Source organism: Lytechinus pictus, chromosome 3, assembly GCF_037042905.1.
Source record: "Lytechinus pictus isolate F3 Inbred chromosome 3, Lp3.0, whole genome shotgun sequence".
NCBI classification, from domain to species: domain Eukaryota; kingdom Metazoa; phylum Echinodermata; class Echinoidea; order Temnopleuroida; family Toxopneustidae; genus Lytechinus; species Lytechinus pictus.
Window position 1 is genome coordinate 34139806 of NC_087247.1, and position 21181 is coordinate 34160986.

At 35.0% G+C, this 21181-nt stretch overlaps 1 protein-coding gene across 1 annotated transcript; it reads right to left on the reverse strand.

Moving 5' to 3' along the window:
• Nucleotides 1-149: 149 nt before the first annotated feature.
• On the reverse strand, nucleotides 150-11398 carry LOC129257397 (DNA-(apurinic or apyrimidinic site) endonuclease 2-like). The gene is made up of 6 exons (XM_054895705.2): nucleotides 11175-11398; nucleotides 8792-8875; nucleotides 7913-8099; nucleotides 6951-7097; nucleotides 5917-5989; nucleotides 150-3406 (listed from the first exon to the last, which is right to left on the reverse strand). Exons 1-6 carry the CDS (start codon nucleotides 11287-11289, stop codon nucleotides 2270-2272), a joined length of 1743 nt encoding a protein of 580 aa, XP_054751680.2. The 5' UTR covers nucleotides 11290-11398; the 3' UTR covers nucleotides 150-2269.
• Nucleotides 11399-21181: the final 9783 nt, after the last annotated feature.

The following is a 21181-nucleotide window of genomic DNA, read 5'->3' on the forward strand; positions in this document are numbered from 1 at the left end:
ATCACCAACACATGCAAGGCAATGACTTCAGCCTCTAAGATGGCAGTGCAATGACATCAATGCATTAGGTCTATAAATGAAATTTCTTTCTGACATGTAACTAATAACAGCACAATGGTCAAAGTAATCACATTCTCTTTTAATATGAATTACTTATGAATATTACTTTATTCCTTTCTGTAAAACAATATATATACATCACATAATCTTTGATTTATACAAGACTGGTTTAGTGCACAGAGCAAGAATGGGTAAAACTCAAATTGTAGAATTACTCTGGATAATTTATAAAGATTAGAAATATGCTAAAAACCACTGTTTGATTCAAAGCATAAATTTCACAGAAAAAGAGGTGAATGGAAATCAAATAATTATGATGAAACCATGCATTATTATCTGAAAAGATTGATTCACTGTTTTTGTTAAATAAAAAAAAAGCGAAACAGGGTTATATAGAGATATATATATATAAAGGTATACTTCCATTTTCCAAGAGCATCGCATTTCTAGTCTTCACATTTGAATAAAATATATGTACAAAATCACATTCATTGGTACACTTAAACCAGTCTATCTCTTTTAATATCTTGTTCTTCAATTTCTAACAATAGAAATGATTGGAGCCTTTTCTTACATTTTTGCCACAAAATTTGCAATATGTTTTGCATTTACAAATACTCTTTGTAATCCACATTCTTTTCCAATAAACTGTCTTACAAATTTCATATGAAATTCCTAAATGATTTATTGCTTGTATCTACATTGCTTCCGAGGGTCGAAATAAATTGTGTTACTGTTCATGGTAAAGTCAATGATCTAATTTCATTCTGAGTATAAATTTGATTCCAAGTATAAAGGGAATTTATTTCCCAGAGCAGTGCTAAATGATGATTGCACAGTACTTTTCAAAATATGATTTATTGGAAGTGAATTTATCTATTTCATCTTCTATTATGAAAATAAATCAATAATTATTCATCTCTCATCTCTTCATAATCACACTAGAATTGTGAAAACACCCTGGAACACATATAGTACAGACATTATCAAATTGTTTTGGCAAATTAAAGAATACAAATGATTAATGCAAATGAAAAGACAATTATTTTCAGTGATATACTGATGCTGCTACAAATTAGATGCTGCTGGAATAATATGTATAATATTGCAAGTGTTGTTAAATTTTTGCTAAATAAAAATGCATATTTCAAATGGCAGAGTGAAAATGAGTGCAGGGTAGGCTGAACAATGACAAATCTGCTATAAGTCAACTTTCCATGAGTTGAATCACCAAAGTTAAATGGATTCTTGATTCTTCAGACAATATCATGCAAAACCATGTTCGTTACTGTACCTATGTTTTCTGAGGTCACAACAGATTTGACTAAGGGTGGTTTCAGATATTATCATCACTTGCGATTAACACAGCTATCTGACAGTCACCAGTGGTGATCAGTAACTTGTTATTCATCACCAGAGCTTGCAATAGATAGTAACATGCGATCTTCATAACTGGTTTTGTGCAGTGGTTTTAAACCAGTTCAAGAAAGGAGACAAGAACAGGTTAAACATATCTTTTATGGGAACACCTATACATCATCTATTTGCCTAGTTCCAGGCCAATAATACATGTACATTGATTTCAATGGGGTTAATTATGTATTCATGAGGTCATATCCTGTGCCTATTTGACCTACTCCCACAAAATTCACGTTGTGGAGGTATTTCACCATCCTCTACTGAAATATGGTTTGAAATCTGGAAAACCGATCACACTTTGGTATTCATGATTTTCACAAATTATTCATTCTAGGTTAATGGTATTACCTAAAACCTCTCTCAAAAACTTTGACTGAGATGAGAATATTTGTTTCATGAGCCAGACAAATCTCTGAGAATATAAGAATAGTTCTATAGTTCTTTCTTCATAATGTGATGTACTTTCCTTAAAAATTACCATTCTATGGTTGTCATTGCATAGGCTTAAATGTGTTTTCCACCCACAACATTGGGGGTGATCTTGGCCTTGAAATAAAGTACTGATGTTAATAATGAACACTGTTTTGCATTTAAATACTGAACAAAATTTCAGCATGCTGGTTTGACTTGACACAGTGTAATTAATTTGATCATGAAATGTGATACAGAAAATATCTTTGAACTGGTTCATTATATGTCTTAAACCCATCAACAAAATCTCCCAAGAGCCACATGATTCATTCTGAGAGAAAAGAAATTAACTTGCATTTAAATAAGACTTAATTTAAGATCACCTTTTGGAAACCCATTCAAAGTGATTACATCTTGCCTCAGGGTTGTTCTTATGGCCCTCGGGTCTGTTGCACACAAAGAACTGCTTCCCTAGGTTGGGTCCAGCCTTCTTGACTGTCCGTAATAGGCATGGCTCTTGGTGTCCTCTGCACTTTGGTGGAGGTGGAGGACCTTTAAAGAGGTTCTTCCAAGTAGATGATAGTTGCTGCTTCGCTTTGGGCTTGGATTCAACATGTTCTTGATGTGTCTCTTTGGCTTGGGATGTATCAGGCACTGATTCATTGGAACTACAGATGCCAGTATCAACAATAATGTCATTAACACAACTTTGAGAACCAACACTGCTGTTGATGTCTCCGACACTTCTTTGACTGTTTGGCAGTGAGCTGGTATCATCCAGACTGGTAGATACCTTGTGAATTTCAAGGTCAGTCTGGCTTTGGAGTTTTGCATCTACCTTTTTCTTGAAAAAACTTGCAATGTTCCCTGTCTTGGCCACCTTGGCATCAGTTTTGGCCCTTTTACTTGTGTTACCCATCAAAGACCGCCCTTCTCGCTTACCAACACTCAGTCTGGACCCACCTCCCTGTTGATTCTCACCAGACATAGCCTTCCCATGGATCTCAAACTTCTTGGAAGGAGACACTTTCTGGAAGAAGTTGGACAATTTCTGCTGCTTCCCTGCAAACTCGGGCATGAGCTTGGCACACAATGGATGCAGCTGTTCCGCTGGGGAGCAGCCACCTCGTAGAGTGGCCTTGACGGGGCAGTGGTCAGATCCTTCAAAGTCAGGCATAATGTCACACTCCGTCAACTCATCAATACACAACCGCTCATCAGCAATAATGTAATCAATCCTAGTCCCATAGTTTGTCTGTCGAGCCCCTGTTAGAGTGGACCAACAGGTAAATGCATTCTCCCGTGTTGGATGGAAGTAGCGAAAAGTGTCTACAAAGAGGTTATCTTTTGATGGCAAATCTTCATTATCAATGTTACTGTCATTGTGGGATTGCCTCTCTTTATCATTTAACTCTTGGTATGGAGATGATGGTGATGTATTTTCCTCCTCTGGGCATCTACAATCTTTCAAGAATCCATCAAGCCATCTCCTACTGGGATGAGATTCAAATTTACCCTGTTGACAGAAAAAAGAAATACAAAGAGTTTTGACAGATAAATGATACTGATACAGGACGATCCATCTACACAAAGACTCAATTATAGCAGACAGATCATATATGTAAGACAATGACAATATTAACATAACTAATTTGTTTATGCAATGAGTTTTCAAAATCATGTTATCATATTAACAACTAAAAAAAGAAATAAACACAGATCCTTTTCAATTTTCATAGTCATGAAAAGTTTGAATTGCTTCATTGTGTCACATGATCATGACTGCAATACTCTTTGTTACAGGCTGTGTATCCACTATCTATCAGTATGAAATACCGGTAACATAATTTTTATTTTTTTTGAAGAAAGATAAACAGTTACTAGACTAAAAAACTTAGGCATATCTGACTGCCCTCAAACATTACTTACATTAGAATCAAGGAATGAGTAACAATTATAAAACAGATACAAGGATGTGGCCAGAGGTCAGAGGATTATGGATATGCAATTCATGGGTTGATGCTTTAGTTCTATACAACCGACTAGCATTCATTTCTTATGCAACATTTGACTTCAAGCATGGACAAATTGAGATTTGTCATGAAATAAGTGTTCATTCAAATAGGATAATAAATTTTGGTGTGCTTGCTGAGGCACACATTACATTCTTCATGAATAAGATGGTGATGTCATAATAGAAAGCAGATAGCCTCACTGTATTAAAGATTTATGTAGATTGTAAGGGATTCTTACGAATTTTCCAAGTGCTAGATTTCACCAGTGATCTTTAAAAAAACAAATAGCGTACATGACTAATGTTATGATTTTAATGGTGACGCAGGCATCCTGGGTATTTCATATAGGCAAAGACATCATACTGCTCTAGCCTCTAGCAGTGTTACAACACCATTGAATGTGCTGTTACACACTCACATATTGTGAACTATTTGTATGCAGTATACCACAATACCCTACATAAACAGCCTAGAAGATCAAGTTCATGCTTACTTTATTGAGAGGTAATTGTGTGGGATACAATACATAAATATTTACCACCAATGAGATTCTTTGAAAGATAAAAAAACAGAAAGATCCCCACATTCAGATTCAGGGGTGTGAGTGGTCACAAATAAAAAGATCTGAAAAAAGCTGAAAAGTGTTTAAAAAGTCTGAAAGAAAAAGAGCTCCCATACTTTTTGTACACAGGAAAGCCAAAAATAAGCTGAAATTAAGCTGAAAATCAAAACAAAAAAATCTGAAATCAGATAAAAATCTGAACTCTCACACCCCTGCAGATTAATACTATCTACAATAAAATCTGGGCTTCATAGTGCTACCCCCCCCCCCCACAGACTATGTAATTGTCAAACTACCCTGATTTCTACCAACCGTTTTTCAAAAATAAATTAATGACTATTAGGCCTGGGACTAAAACCTGGGTTCCTGGGTCCCGCCTGGAAGCCTCAGGTACCCAGGTAGAAAAATCAATACCCGATACCAGAAAATTGCTTACCAGTATAACATACATGTATTTTATTTGTATTGCGTAGTGTAAGACAGGTTACCCCTTCCGTCTGGACATGAACGTTACTCTTAGCGACATCGAAATTAGGCAATTGCATAATTCAAAAATGTGACTTGACTATCCCTTTATATGACAAATATCCAGATAGTTGATAAAATACCAAAGACAGAAACATCTAATTTTTGTGCAGCAATCCTTCACAATGGCGAAGACAATTAGCGTGTCCATGGTTGAGAGTTTGAGACGTTATAGTGCCAATGAAGGAAAAAATTCTCATATAAAAAGAAAAGGAAATTTTCTCAGCTTTACAAAAATGTGACTGTTCCAACACAAAGTGATGACACGACAATTACCGGAGACGGCGGGTCACTTTTCTCAATGATTATTGTCCTTTAATGAAATCAATGTAATTATTATCATTACCATTGCTATTTCTGTGGTTTCATGAGTTTCCTTTGGAGTTATTTTATTCATTGAGAAAAACTGCATGTGTTAACTTTATGCATGATCCAGCATTGATATTTGCCTTAGCTTTCATCATGGCCAAGTGTTTTTCCATGGAACAGAGACAAATATCTTTCGGCTCGTTAAGCTATAAAAAAATATTTTCAAGACAAATTTCTTCAATTTATATTATTTAGATCTAAATGATCTTTTCAATGAACAAAAGTATTGTCTTTATAATAGTTAGATGAGCATTATCTTCTTAGTATTTCTAGCCATTTATGGGGTTGTTCCATCAGTCATATTTCATGAGACATGATTTTCGGGTAATCAGGTACCCGCCCGAAAATTACTGCGGGTACCCGAAAGTCCCAGGCCTAATGACTATAATTTTAAAGATGGACCCTTGGTGCTTATTGATATTCTATCCCACAGTATATTCAATGTGTATTTCATACTAAATCTTGAAGTCTGTAAAAAAAAAAAAAGATTTATGGAAGAAATTGGGAAAGGGGGGGGGGGTAAGAAAATACATGTTTTCTTTTGTTGTACTTTACCCCATGACCACTTGGATCACAGTGATCAATACGCCTGTGTGAAGCATTCACATCACCTACGATCACAACAGACCTATCAATTAAAAATAAATTTAAAAATGAATGAAACAGAAAACAAGATCAGAGAAGCTTGTAATACAATATCATTGAAAAACAAGGAACTATTAAACCATTTGAGTGCATAAGTATCTAAGAGAGAAATATCAAACCAATTTGAGTATCAAATAACTGTCCACTGCAACATTCCATGATTATAGTCCAAGAGTTTTTTTAAACAGCTAGAACAGTTCTTTTGAGCGAATATTATTTAGCAATCAATTTACGGTAGATCAAGCATTGTGTTCTAATAACATCCTTTTTTTTCAAATGATGCACTGGCATCTGGAATGTTGTAATCAGTGTTATTTGATACCTCATTTCAAGCCAGTCATGAGCAAGTATATATAAACAAAGAAAAAAATAAGTTACATCTCTTGTAATGCTCTGATACTGTTACCTAACCATCACTGATAATTTATTATGGGAATATTTTGAAATCATATCAATGAAAAAAATTCATAATATTGATAATTGCATTTGCAATTTCGCATACATCAAAGCTCAGCTACAGCTGTGGTAATACTATCATAGAGCATGTAGTTCAATAGAATCTGCATTATATTTATGCACAATGTTCTTTTTTTTTTTACTATCATTGTCATCATTCAGCAAGTGGTGGCTATAATTGGGGATTGAGTAAAAATAGATCAAAAATTATTATACATCAATGTTGTAAAAATACAGTGAGAGTGGAAGTAGATATAGAAAATTGAACATCCCCCAAATTCCCCATCAATTTTGTTTTAGGTTTCTAAAAATATCACAAAATGTTATCACTAAACATGTTCATTATGAGACAATCCAGTGTCTAGTCACCCTTGGTTTAACCAATAGACAAGCAGCATTGAATGATTGGAATATCAGATTATCATAATTTCTCAGGGAAGTATCAAAAGAATATTAATTTCTCACGGATGAATCTAAAGTATATTTACTTTCCAGACTGCAGCAAGGCCTCAGCTCGGAGCTGCAAGATACCATAGAATCTCATCTTAAAGCTGATCCTCTCAGGGTTATCATAATCTGCGCGAGGGCAGTATACGTTGATAATGACAAGATCTCCGGTCGTACCATCTTTCTTCCTGTTAATGTACAGAGAAATAAAAATGGTCAGTGTTATCCATTATATTTCAATTTCATCAGCAAATATACTCTAACAAAATAGCACTTAGTACATTTATGAATACTTTTGCAAAAGCAAAATATTCACCAAATTAGAAATGGACATGAACATTTCTGATATTTGTACACTTCATTGTTTAAAGTAAATTTATGTACGCCATAATTTCTCAAATTAAGAGAACAATCCAATGTATATGAAACCCAAAATGACCTCCCACAATATGCAGTCATTGCATTCAAGACTAAAAGTATGCAATGCCAAGTTTTCACAACATCCCAATATGATAGATACAACTAAGGCACAAGGACACACACAAATCAATACATAGTATTCTACACATTGTATAAATGTCCTACATGGAAAGTCAATCATGTTTCTCAGTTAATTTAATGCAATTTCTTTAGCCGTTTAAAAAATCTGAAAAATAAGTTAATACAATTCAACATCTAGTACCGAGTCTGGGTAATAAAAATATGATGTCATGAAATTATATCATTCAATGATAAAGCTATAGTACCTTCAATCTTTCTGGATTTAATTGAATTTATATTTATTTATATTTTTATTTGTTAAAATTCAATAATTCAATAAAATTACTCTTATTCTAATGTACTTCACACAGATCTGATTGTACATGTACATCTCCAATCAGGAATGTATGTGTATGTAACTAAAGGAACAAAGTCATTATACATACAATACATGACAGGACAAAAAATGATCACCAGATTTTATGTTATCAATATACAATTTAATTCTATTCACAACAATTACCTGTATCGATGCTGAGTGATAATGGTCCTGCCTTCTGCATCAATAGACTGCAATTCTTCTGGAGTATACTCAGACTGGTCTCCATAGCAACCAATAAGACTCTGGTTGGATCCACGAGAGAGAAAGCCAGTCAACCCTTCTTCTACAATCACAGGCGTATGGCTATTTTTGCAATAAGTTGCCACACCTGGAGAATTATAAATTGAATCTGGATTAACATTCATGTACATGTATGCACTAAATAAATTTATATCTCCATGTATATATAGTAGGATGGGGGGTCGGGTGTCCGGACACTTTATATTTTTGAAGCCTTCTTTTTTGTCTTTGGATTACACTAAAAATACGAAATCAATAATTGTAATCATCTTCTATTTTGTTCTCTATAATATTTCCTGACATTTTGTACTATAAATTGATAAAACTTCCCTTGTAATTTTTTCCAAATGACCTTCTAAAATTGTTCGTCCGGACACACAACCTGTCCGGACACACAACAACTGGGTATAATGTACTGGCACCCAGCCCACAACCATAAAAAAGGCATACCGGTATTAAAATTTGAAGAGTACATGTAGTAGGAACATTGAACAACAAATATTGATAAAGAGACTATAATCACACATGCATATTTCATTAAATTTCACTGGAATTTTTTTGCATTTTATTAAGCCCTCCCTTTCAAAAAGGGATGGTGAAGGGCTTGAGAAAGGCATCCATAGAAAAAAAATTGAGCTTTCTTTATATATGCAGTAATTTATAACTAAAAGATTATAAAGTTTATGTCCAAATATTAGCTGCAGATGGGAATGACTTGTTATCTTAACAAATCATATTTCAGGCCAGATTATCTATGTAATCATTGGTTACATATGTTACCTGAATATCCACTTCTTTTCTTGGAGAAACTGAAGTACGCATTGTAGTCATCCACATTAACTAAATCATTGTCTAGTTGATCTCCTAAGAATATAAACAAATACAATTAATTGAAATGACAAAAATATACAGATGTACTCTAATACTCAAAACCAGGGTTGGTTACCAGGGTTTGTTTCACCAAGTTACTCTGGCAACTTCCATAGTAACAGACTAACAGTACTGACTACTGACTGCAGCCAATCAAAATCAATGTTTCCATAATGGCAAAATTACCTTTTAAATCATACAATGGCCTTGAAGTAATTGTAGTGTTTTCGAGATTCCCCTAACAAGAAACCAGGTAGTCTTTATGGATCAAATTGTCTTATCCCCATGCCTAGGACTCTGGTCATTACAGGATTTACATGTGTCATTTTATCTAGGGCAGAGGTACTGTACTGCACTGAAGCCATTATATGGTTGTGTCGACATAACATAAAATACAAAAAATTATGGCCACGGCCCACACCATAAGAAACCCACTCTGGCACATTTCATTCTCAAGATAAATAGTTTTGTGTGATCCTGTTCTTTTCCATAAATCTAAATATCTTTCATAATTTTTATTTCAAGCATAGTTTTGTAACTCCCTAAGGCCGTGTTTATGCTTCCACTTTTCAGGCCAGAATCAGCGTTTCCAAACGTGATTAGTCCAAAACACGGTTGCGTCCATGCTTACTTTCATTTAAACGCTGTTTCAAAACGCAGATCGTAAACTCACAAAAAGGTGCGTTTGTAAACGTCGTTTGACCAGAATCAGGCTTTCTGGGGAAGTATAAACAGAACCACGATCGTAAACGTGTTAAAGGTCAAGTCCACCTCAGAAAAATGTTGATTTGAATCAATAGAGAAAAATCAGACAAGCACAATGCTGAAAATTTCATCAAAATCAGATGTAAAATAAGAAAGTTATGACATTTCAAAGTTTCGCTTATTTTTAACAAAATAGTTATATGAACGAGCCAGTTACATCCAAATGAGAGAGTCGATGATGTCACTCACTCACTATTTCTTTTGTTTTTTTATTGTTTGAATTATACAATATTTCAATTTTTACGAATTTGATGATTAGGACCTCCTTGCCTGAAGCACAAAATGTTAAAATAATGGAATTCCACGTGTTCAGGGAGGAATAAAACTTCATTTCACATGACAATGACGAGAAAATACAAATATTTCATATTTCATATAATAAAATACAAAAGAAATAGTGAGTGAGTGATGTCATCAGTTCCTCATTTGCATACCTACCAGGATGTGCATATAACTGTTTTGTGAAATGAAGCGAAACTTTAAAATGCCATAACTTTCTTATTTTACATCCGATTTAGATGAAATTTTCAGTGTTATGCTTGTTGAATTTTTCTCTTTTTATTCAAATCAAGTTTTTGTTGGGGTGGACTTGTCCTTTAAATTACGTCATTTGGTACATGCTTCCGGTGAGATGAAAATCCGCGGGCAAATACAATCGCATTGCTCCATGGTCACATGTTACCTCCACGGAATTACCTCTTATCTCTCTTGTTTTGCATGTGTAGTACTATTACTAGTATTACTCTTCCAATTTGTCATCACGATGAACGTTGAGGGATTTACACCAAAAAACCCAGAACATGAGTTATAATGAGGAGACATCGCCAGATGCCCCAGTAGCATAAACAAATTGATATTTTATTATTTTGTATACTTAATATTCGTTATTTTTTCTTACTATTATCCTCACCATGGTGGAAATTATATGGCTGTATCAAGAAGCTCCATGCAATGACTAAAATATCGGAAATTGTTCGATGTTTATATAACAGTCGACGTACCTTCCCCATAACAACACTCAGAAAAAAAACTTTCGAAAAAGGGCGCGCCCAATTTGACCTCGCTTTCCTGCTCAACTAAAATTACGATGCGAAGCCAGCTGGAGATCGTGATTTCGCCTCTTAAAAGTTAAGCATAAACAGCACTCCCAGAACCACGTTTACGATCGGCGTTTTGAATCGACGTTTGAAAACGCTGATTCCGTCCTCGCAATGGAAGCATAAACACACCCTAAGACTAGTAAGAGGCTAAGACTCTAGTATTGGTGAAATTTATGGATTGTACATTTTCAATTGTTTTTTTCAACATATCAAGGAAGTAAATCTATTCAGTATTCTAGTCAAACTTCAAGGCTAATAAGGGATGAAATAATCAACTGTACTATTATAAAAATTGAGCATTTTATCCCCTATCAAAATAAAAATGCAAAGTGAATATTCATGACAATCTTTAACAAATTCACTTTTCTCAGTCATACTAGGTCACTAGCACAGCACCAGGCCAATTTATATAAATAGTCCCTACTTACTTGTTATCTTCGTCTCTTGAAGACATATAATGTCCGCGTCTAGATTGGTGAATAATTCCTTGAGAGGAATTCGGCAAGCTCGGAGCCCATTAATATTCCATGTCAAAATTTTCATCTTCGCAAGTTTACGGTCCAAGACCAAGCTATACTGGCACAACTACAACAAGCTCAAGTTTGAGCGAGGGATGTGTGTGTGTTCGACATGTGCAATTCGAGTCATCTGCAAGGGGAAATCCCAACCTTAACCGTGAATGGATAGTACCCGCAATAAGAGTAGGCTGACTAAGTAAAAAGAATTTTGATTGGACAAAACAGGAAGAGGCGTGTTATAATTAACCAATAACAATCCGCTTTCAAATGTGACGTCGGGAACTCTTCTGAAAATGCGCGCGGGCTTGCTCGATTGTCAAACACCAACAACAAGAAACAGATTTTGTATTTTATTTTAGCTATTCAGTAAATTTTTATTTTAGGATACCGGCATGTCGACCACAGTGGAAAACCCAGCAAAGCTGACCATCAGCCAGCTTAAATCTCAGCTTAAAAAGCTAGGCGTTGAAGCTCCAAAAGATGCAAGGAAAGCGGAATATGTGCAGCTTTATGAGAGCAGTGTCAAGGCGTCGCGTACCCAGAGAGCCAGGCGGGCGACTCCGAGGAGAGCACCGGTGAAATCTCAAGTCAAGCGGTCAGAGTTTTCAAGCGATGAAGAGACAGAATCTGTGTCAAAATCTAAACAGGTATGCTGTACTTAATATTGTTGTTTTATAAACTTCTATAATGTGCGATCGGATACCTGGACCAGGTAGAAATCGGTTTAGCGATAGCCACCCAAAATAAATTGAAAAAAAACTGACTTCGTCTTCGGAAGCTTGGTTGTTGATCAATGTTTCTTGATTTGTGATTGGGGTTGAGCTGAGATGCTGTTTCACTGACACTGCTGATTAATTGAATGAGGTGGATGTCTGAAACACGAAACTTACTCTGTCATAGTGCGTTTGATTACATTTATTGTTCAATTTTGTGGAATGGACAGAGCCTAGTAGTATAGACAGGAATAACCGTCGTTTCTGGGGATTTATTCAACAATTTCTGACATTTTACTGTAATCCCCATTTACCGACGGTAGGGTGTACGTGTGGGCTCGCATGTGTTCTCATTCCCTCCCTTTTGTCAATTCACAGTCCAAAGTTTGATGTAATTTTACACATCGAATTTACAATCTAAGGATGTATAAACAACAAACTTTTAATTGATGATATTCCAACATTTAAATACTTTAAACGATATAGATGAAAAAGGCATGAAAAATATACTTTACCGATGTTTAATTGGGTTGAACACGATAAAAATGGTCAAAATGGCAGCCAAACTATAAAATATTTACAAACGAACGTCAACAATCACGAATGTGATATCGATATTGCTTTCGATATTATACCAAGGCTCGACATTAGCGGTGGCCCGGGGCCACCAAAAATTCACCTCGGGCAACCATTATTGATAAAATGTTAAGCTTTGGTGGCCCGAATCGGGCAACCAATAATTTTCAAAGTAGCGCAATTTTTCTCCCAATTTTGCACGCATTTATCAACTTTCTACAGCTCAAATTGCAAGCCAGTTCGTCATGCGCCTTTTTTGTTGATCTACACACAAATACACACACACACAGTTTGCATATTAGGCCTACAGCTATAGCATACAGTAGCTATTGTATTATCCAGCCAGCCGCGCCGGCCGGCTGGCGTGAGCTTTGCATGAAGCCACTGCATACAGCTGTGCTCTAGATCTAGCTCAGCCTATTCAGACTAAGGGAGCTGCGATAAAAAATGTTGCTGCTGAGAAATCTTCCACAGAACTTTGAAAATCTAAGTCAAAGTCACCTTTTACACCAATGAATATATTACGAAAATCTGGTGTACCCTGATTATTTGCAAGTATTAAGAAGAGGAATTATGACCTCTCTTTTGACTCCAAAAGACCGATTTCCACATGAATTAATACACATAAAAACACATAGGCAAGTACATCACAGTCCCACGTCTGCATTTGTATGTATGTTGATACTTGGTTTCTTTCGAAGCTGTGTATTTTCTAGCCTTAAACAAACAGACAGTTTCTTTCTTTCTTGTTTATAAATGACTTCTTAAACCACTCTTGAGAAAGTAAATACTTTGGGAAGGCATTTCATTGATATGAAATGTGATTTTTTTTCCAACATTTTGGCAAAAATAGGGAAGGACTTTTCTCACACTTTTTTTCCAATATAGTTTTTGCCGTTTTCTTTTTTTTTCTTTCATTTTTTTTTACAGTGGTTAAACCATTTATACCCCTTCCCATTGAATATGCCTGATTAAAAAATATGTTTCTACTGAAAATAAAATAATACAAACTAAAGGATATAAAAATAGAAATGTGCCATTCCCAAAAGGTAAGTGAAAATTATATGCTTGGCTTTTAATTATATTCCAGTCAGAATAGACTGTTGCCACAGCTGTTAAAAATATATGTAATGGCTTCTTAATTTTCCCCTTTTCCCCATTTTTATATTAACTTTGTTTTATTAATTTTTCTTTAATTTTTTTTTCTTTTTTCTCTCTAATTTTTTTCTTTTCTTTTTTTCTTTTTTTCCCTGTTCTTTGTTTTTTTTCTTTCTTCATTTTCTTTCTTTTGTTTTATTTCACTAATTCCTTTTATTATTTTTGTTTTCTTTTTGTTATATACTTTTTGAAAATTATTTTCGTTTGTTTCTCCCTTTTATGCATTGTTCTAATTTTGCAGCATATTTTTCTGTGATTTTCTCCTTCTATATGCTGCAAAAGAGAAAACAGAAATAAACTGGATTTGGGGCATGCATAATCTAGGTTTTAGGATTCAAAGAGGAAGGAAGGAAAAAACATTGTTTTGTACATCTATCTGAGTTTGCTATGCACTATTTATTTACTTTACCATTATCTCTATACAGAGATTTTAAAAAAAGTCCACACAACCTGCGAAGTGAGTGCGAACAATACAATTCATTTATTCACTTTCAATCATTTAATTTTTACAACGATAGAAACAATTATCAATTAGCAAAGTAAAATAACAGCAAACAAGGTTTACATACAAGATGTATAAAGTGAAAGGAACTTAGTGGTAGTGGCTGCAGAATTAATATTTCAGAAGTTTGTTTTATTCATTTTTAATGTTTTTCTATATATTTTTCGGGCCACCAAACTTTAATATCGGGCCACCAAAAAAAATTATTTGATGGTTTTGGTGGCCCGAACGGGCCACCACCAAAAAAAGTTAATGTGGAGCCTTGATTATACGATCTGCTCCATATGCGAACGAAACCGAAGATAAACGATACTAGTTATACTAGTACGAGTACTAGTTATAATCGCGATATATCGATTCGAGACATTAAGTTAATAACGACAATGACGTCATTCAAGATGGCAACTTGCAAGAAAAACCGTCAGGTTAGGTGAAAATGTCTTAGATGACAGATTTCTCAATCATCCAGAGGATTTTTTTCAATAACTCCGGCCCAAGGTATGCAATTACTTAAGTTATATATATTTCCCTGATAATGGAAACCATGAAACTTTCAATTTTGCTTAAAAAACAGTTTTAAATCGCGATCTATAAAACGCTAGTTCACTATACGTTGGCTGTAGGTACGGGGCCCCATCCCCTTCAGTCTATGTATGGTGAGTGGAGCCAACGTAGTTCAGCGGAACAACCAAAATACAGAGACTGAAGCTTTTGGTCTACTAGTAGTAGTACTATCATAGAGCCAAGCCTAGACATGCTGCTACAAGTGCTAGACCGCTTTGCTAGAGCCACTTGTAGAGGCGCATGGCCAATATGGGAGACTCTCTGGCCCGAATTCACAAAGGTGGTTTTGTAAACCCACGGTTGAGTCCACGGTTTATGCAGATTTCCTATATAAATTACGCTTAATTTAGCGCGTATCGGGCGCGTGTATGAAAATTGTCCAATCCTGATGCGCGCTTTTGTCACAGTGCGCCAAATTGACGCCTGTTGCCGTGGTTATCAACGCTATTTTATTCATTAGTCCTCTGTTTTTATTCATGAGTCCACTCTTCAAACAGTGGACTCATGAATAAAATAGCGTATCTAACCATGGTAACAGGCGTCAATCTGGCGCACTGTGACAAAAGCGCGCATCAGCATTGGTCATGTTTTATACACGCGCCCGATACACGGTAAATTAAGCGTAATTTATACAGGAAATCTGCATAAACCGTGGACTCAACTGTGGGTTTTCAAAACCACCTTTGTGAATTCGGGCCTCTGTCTCTCTCCAATACAATAGGGGAGACAATCTCCCACATTGGAGACTTGCTTTGCAAAAGGACAAAAGAAACAACACCAGCAAAAGCATGATTTTTTCCACCCAAAATTTTGTCTAACTGAGGTCAGAAGCCCATTTGTTTTGTGTGTGATTGACAACAAAAATCCTTATCAAAACAAAAGAAGACGGTGAAATTTTAAAGTAGACAGTGAAAAGGGGTAATTTTTCATGAGGAATCTGCTTGTCACATTTTTCTTTGCCACCAAGGTAATCCTTTTGCAGCAAATGTAAACAAAGGAAATTGGTCTCCAAAACTGGAGACTGTCTCTGAAATTGGATACCCAAATTCTTTAGTAATTTACAAAAGTCTCTGATATTGGAGATAATCTCCCACATTGGAGACAGTCTCAATATTGGCCGTGCGCCTCTACTGCTTAGAGGTAGAGGCTAGATAGATGGGATAGATCTAACATTAGATCTACCGATAATCAATTTCCAGTGGCAGTGGATCGGATTTTGTCTCAATCATCGTTCTTGGCTTGCTTTCCTTTGCTTTTTATAAGACCCTATTTTCATTTTCTAAAAACAAAAATATTATTGTCTTTCTCGTTTCTGTGAAATTCTTTCTTAAAAAAAAATGAATGCATCATTTTCAATTTTTTCATTAGCTTTAACTCACTGTACCGATGCCAATGTGTCTTTCATTGTTAAAAACATGTTTTTTGTTGATATTATCTGAATTAAATAATGTAATGATGTTAATGCTTTACAAAAACTTTAGACTTCTTCTTTTCATCTTCTCTTTTTGTTCCTCTAGTCTTAGGCTAATATTCTCCACATTTCCCTGCTCTTTATTTCTATCTTTCTTCTCATCTTCCCTTTCTCTTCAAACTAAAGAGTGAACTAAAGAAGTGTTTGGTGGATCAAGTTCAAACTTGGTCCAAGTATGCATACACTGGTTTGGACAGCCAGTTGTAGCAAAAAATTAATGGAAATAGTCAATACATTGTGTTAAAAATGAACTACAAAAAGAAATAAAACATTACAAAAAATTATTTTAGATTTAGAATGTTTTAAATCGTTTTAAAACATATTTTTTCGATGAATGGTGCAATTTTCTGTAATCAAACTATACATTATGATTGAGGCTCTTGATTGTGATAGTTTAGATAAATTTTTGAAGTAAGCAAATTATGATTACTACAAAATCAAAGAAAATTTGATGACAGTTATGGCATTTTGTTTTTTATGATCATGTTGCAATTCAAACTTTTGTATAGAACTGACTCCAATGGGTAGGCCTGTTATTAAAATTGTGCATGAAACCATGCTTTTCAGCCAATGTGCATATGGAACTTTACTCTAGCCAGGACAGAACAAATTTTGTATCAAAAGATATGTTAGATAAAAAAAGTTATTGAACATTATTTGAGAGACATTGATTTTGTAAGTTACGTACTTTGGTAGTTTGACCAAAAATACGTAAATCGTGTTTTCCATGCAGGAAGTGAATGGGAACAAAATGTCCCATAAATAACTCTCCCATTTGTAGCATGTCGCTTTGGTCATATAGCCTATAGAGCTTTCAATGATATGTTTTTGACTTATGAAATGAAATTTGCCTTTGGTAACTTGAGTTTTGTGACTTTAATCACACTGAGTGTAAGGTTTTAGTCTTTTTTACTTGAAATAAACAGGATTATCCGGGGGGGGGGGGGACCTCAAATTATATTTTGATGGGGGGTGTGCCTCACAAAACCCTGAAATGGAAGTCTAAGGAACTGACTACAAGGGTGAAATACAACTTGTACGTCTGTACGGGGTCTTGGGGAAATAAAAATATACTGGGCGATGTGATAAACAGAGTCTACGGAACGCGATCGCGGTACACGGTGCGCGCTATTATACATACAGGTAATTATAGCGCTAGTGCTGTGCATGCTGGCCCCAGCCATGCTAGGGGCGTGGTATAGAGGGAATGTGAATCCGTGCGTCAAGCTATAACTTTGTGGTGCTTGTGCTGGACTATTTCGGCAAGGCTGGGGAACTGAGATGTTTCGTTCAAGGGTCTTGTGAGCGGGGTGGGCGGCTTTTGAACGTAAATTTTGTCATTTGGAGTATGATCTAGGGAACTGAAAATGAGGTATGAAAAGGGGGGTAATCAAAGCGGCACGCCCCCGTACTACCAATGTATGTGAGTGCCCCCCCCCCCCCCTGGGATTTTCCTTCTCAGAGATATCGATATGCTATTTTTGCTATCCTTATGTTCAATCACTTATTTTACTATCAAATATGTACTACTAACACAATACTGATGATAATTATGATATTTATAGTGATAGAGATGCATTAGTCATTGACAAGGAAGAAAGTCATTGCTCAAGATTATGTTTATAACTAGGGTTGTAAAGGGCCAGAAATTTTGGAAAATTTCCATGGAAAGTTTCGGGAATTTTCAGCTGCCAGGAATCTTGGGAATTTTCATTTTTTCACAAAAACTTAACCGTGTTTTTAAATACAAAATTATAAATGTATGTAATCAAATATTATACTTTCCATAAATTTGTATAAAAGTATTTTTCCTATTCTTTCCTATTACATGTCCGATTTCTTTCAAACTTTCACCATTCTGTTTTATTTATTTTTCTCTTTTCCAACACATCATTTTATGATCAAGGCTGGATTCCCATTTAAACCTGTTTATAGAACATTGCCCCCTACATGTGTACAGGCACAGACCCTTGTTGAAACTTTGATCCACAAGTGAGTCTTCACACAAGACTAGCACAGATACAATTTTCTATTGAACTAGAGGGGCCCTCTGTACACAAATCATTGGCAGGGGCAGGTGGCATATTTAGACCACTTTGCACAGCACTATGACAGCAGACTATCCTCCCAGCAGAGCAATTGTATGACGCTGGCTTTCAGTCTTTGTAGATGAAAACTCGGGTCCAGGAACCACCCATGTTTAATACTGATTTATTTCTTAGATGCCCCCTCCACCTCCTCCCCCCCCCCCACAAAAAAGGGGGATATGACAGGATTGACAGACCTCTGGCAGTCTTGCCTTCATTATGCAATTATAGCAGCAGTGTTGACTTACATGTATAATTTTCACAAAGGGAGAAAATACATGCATTTAGTTTGTTGACCTCAAATGAATTGCTATTTCATATCTTTTGTAATTATATCAAATGACAATATCAGTTTCATTTAATTTTATCAAGTATTTTGAAAACAAAATTTATTTATTCATAACAGGGTTTATTTAAGTAAAATAAACTTTGACAGTTTGACCCTGAACCAGCAATGTGTATTTATACTCAATCAAAGTTCTCACTTCTGATATGCAGAAAAAATAAGAAATGAAATAATGATGATAAATAATAAATGATAATGCTGATAACAATGATAATTAATGATGATACTCATCATCAGCAACAAGATCAGAATATCAAATAGGCATCATTCCATGAACAATGTACTGTATATCCCTTGTGCAAATCATGTGCAGTGTACGCGTACTGCCATCACACTACCTTTCAGCCACTATACAGTAAATCAACTTTTACAATGTACATGGAAATCATTAAAATTCTGCCTTGTCTGAATGGTTTAGCATAATATTTGACTTGAAACTTGATGGAAAACACAAGCACTATCAAGCATCATCTGCCAGGCCACCAGGGTACTCCTTTCATTTCCTGTAAATATCAGAAAATTGTACTTTTTGAAAATTCCCACAAAATTCCTGTTTATTCCCATGGAAAATTTCCACCGCGAAAATTCCCAGGAATTTTGCAACCCTACTTATACGATGTGACTTCCAATTTTCCATTGCCTTTCTGTTCATCCCCAAAGTAAAATTTCCTTAATTTCATTTATTTATTTGCCAGGATTTTCCCGGGCTCGTTGTTATATTCAAGGGCTATTAGTATATGACTCTGAATTCCTACATGTATTTATTCTCTATTTTTATAGCAGTCTGCCTGTCTAAAGGAAATTGTGCCATTGTCCGGCAGAATTTGTCAGGCACCGTTGGACTATCTGGTTTGACTTGGGCATGATTGCTACATGGATTACATTTGATAATATTTGTATACCCGGTACTTTTTAGAAGTAGCACAGTAGCACCAGCAGTCATTAAGTTTACCTTGAAATCATTTTATTTTTTACAAAAATGACAGTCTCTTTAACATGCAGTTGAAGGGACATTTCCCCAAGGCGTCATGACCTATTATTAGAATTTACCGGTATATTAGAACATTTGTTATACTGGGGTCAACTCAAACTGCCTATTCTGCATATAGTCTATGATAGCAGACCTTCATTAATTTATTAACTAATGATTTTGTCTCAATTTCTTCTTCAGATTTTGTGGGGTTTTTTTCTTGTAACTTCTGTTTCATTTATTGATAAGAAAATATAAAAACATGGCAGGTATTCTGTTAGACAGTTTTTAGCTCATCCGGCCCGAAGGGCCGGATGAGCTTATGCCGTGGCGTGGCGTCCGTTGTCTGTCCACAATTTCAAAATGCTTCTTCTTCGCCATTTCAATTCTGTTTGCTTTATATGATAGCACTAGGTGGGGGATTCAAAACTTAAAGCACATTTTTCAAAATTCACAAACAATGCTTCTTCTTTATTTGTGGACAGATTTTGAATTTTTTGCTTCTATCTGGTAGAGCTTCATGAGGTTCACCAAACTTCTACACAGAATTTTGAAATTTTGACTAGAACAATTTTTATGCTATTATGCGAAATTAATTTATGCATATTTTTAAAAATTCACATAAAATGCTTATTCTTCTTTATTTGTTGACCGATTTTGATTTTTTTTCTTGCATCTGGTAGAGCTTCATGAGGTTCACCAAACTTCTACACAGAATTTTGAAATTTTGACTAGAACAATTTTTATGCTATTACATGTATGCAAAATTAATTTATGCATATTTTTAAAAATTCACATAAAATGCTTATTCTTCTTTATTTGTTGACTGATTTTGATTTTTTTTCTTGCATCTGGTAGAGCTTCATGAGGTTCACCAAACTTCTACACAGAATTTTTAAATTTGGAGTAGAAAATTATTAATGCTAATTTATGCGAAATTCATACATCATAGAAAATGCCTCTTCTTTATTTGTTGACTGAATTTCAAAATGCTTCTTCTTCGTCATTTCAAGTCTGATTTCAATTCTGTTTGCTTTATATGATAGCATCAGGTGGGGGAATCAAAACTTCTACACAGCATTTTGAAACTCATTAAATATGCTAATTTATGCATATTTTTAAAAATTCACATAAAATGCTTCTTTAATTATTGACCGATTTTGATTTTTTCTTCTTCCATCTGGTAGAACTTCATGAAGTTCACCAAACTTCTACACAGAATTTTGAAATTTTCAGTAGAAAATTATTTATGCTAATTAATGCGTAATTTATTCATAAATCACAGAAAATGCCTCTTCTTTTTTATTTGTTGACCGATTTTGATTTTTTTTCTTCAATCTGCAACTTCTTCTGCATGAGGTCCACCAAACTTTTACACAAAATTTTGAAATTTTGTCTAGAAAATTATTTATGCTAATTTATACAAAATTTATTCATAAAACTCAAAAAATGTTTTTTCTTCTTCATTTGTTGATTAGTTTCAATTTTGTTTGCTTTATATGATAGCTCAAGGTGGTGATACAAAATTTC

Bases quoted from the DNA above. Each gene is read 5' to 3' on its own strand.
- LOC129257397 (XM_054895705.2), bottom strand. From the start codon at position 11,289: ATGAAAATTTTGACATGGAATATTAATGGGCTCCGAGCTTGCCGAATT. The intron at 8,876-11,174 runs GTAAGTAGGGAC...TTATATTCTTAG, and splicing joins TCAAGAGACGAAGATAACAA to GAGATCAACTAGACAATGAT. The intron at 7,098-7,912 runs GTAATTGTTGTG...GTACATTAACAG, and splicing joins ATCACTCAGCATCGATACAG to GAAGAAAGATGGTACGACCG.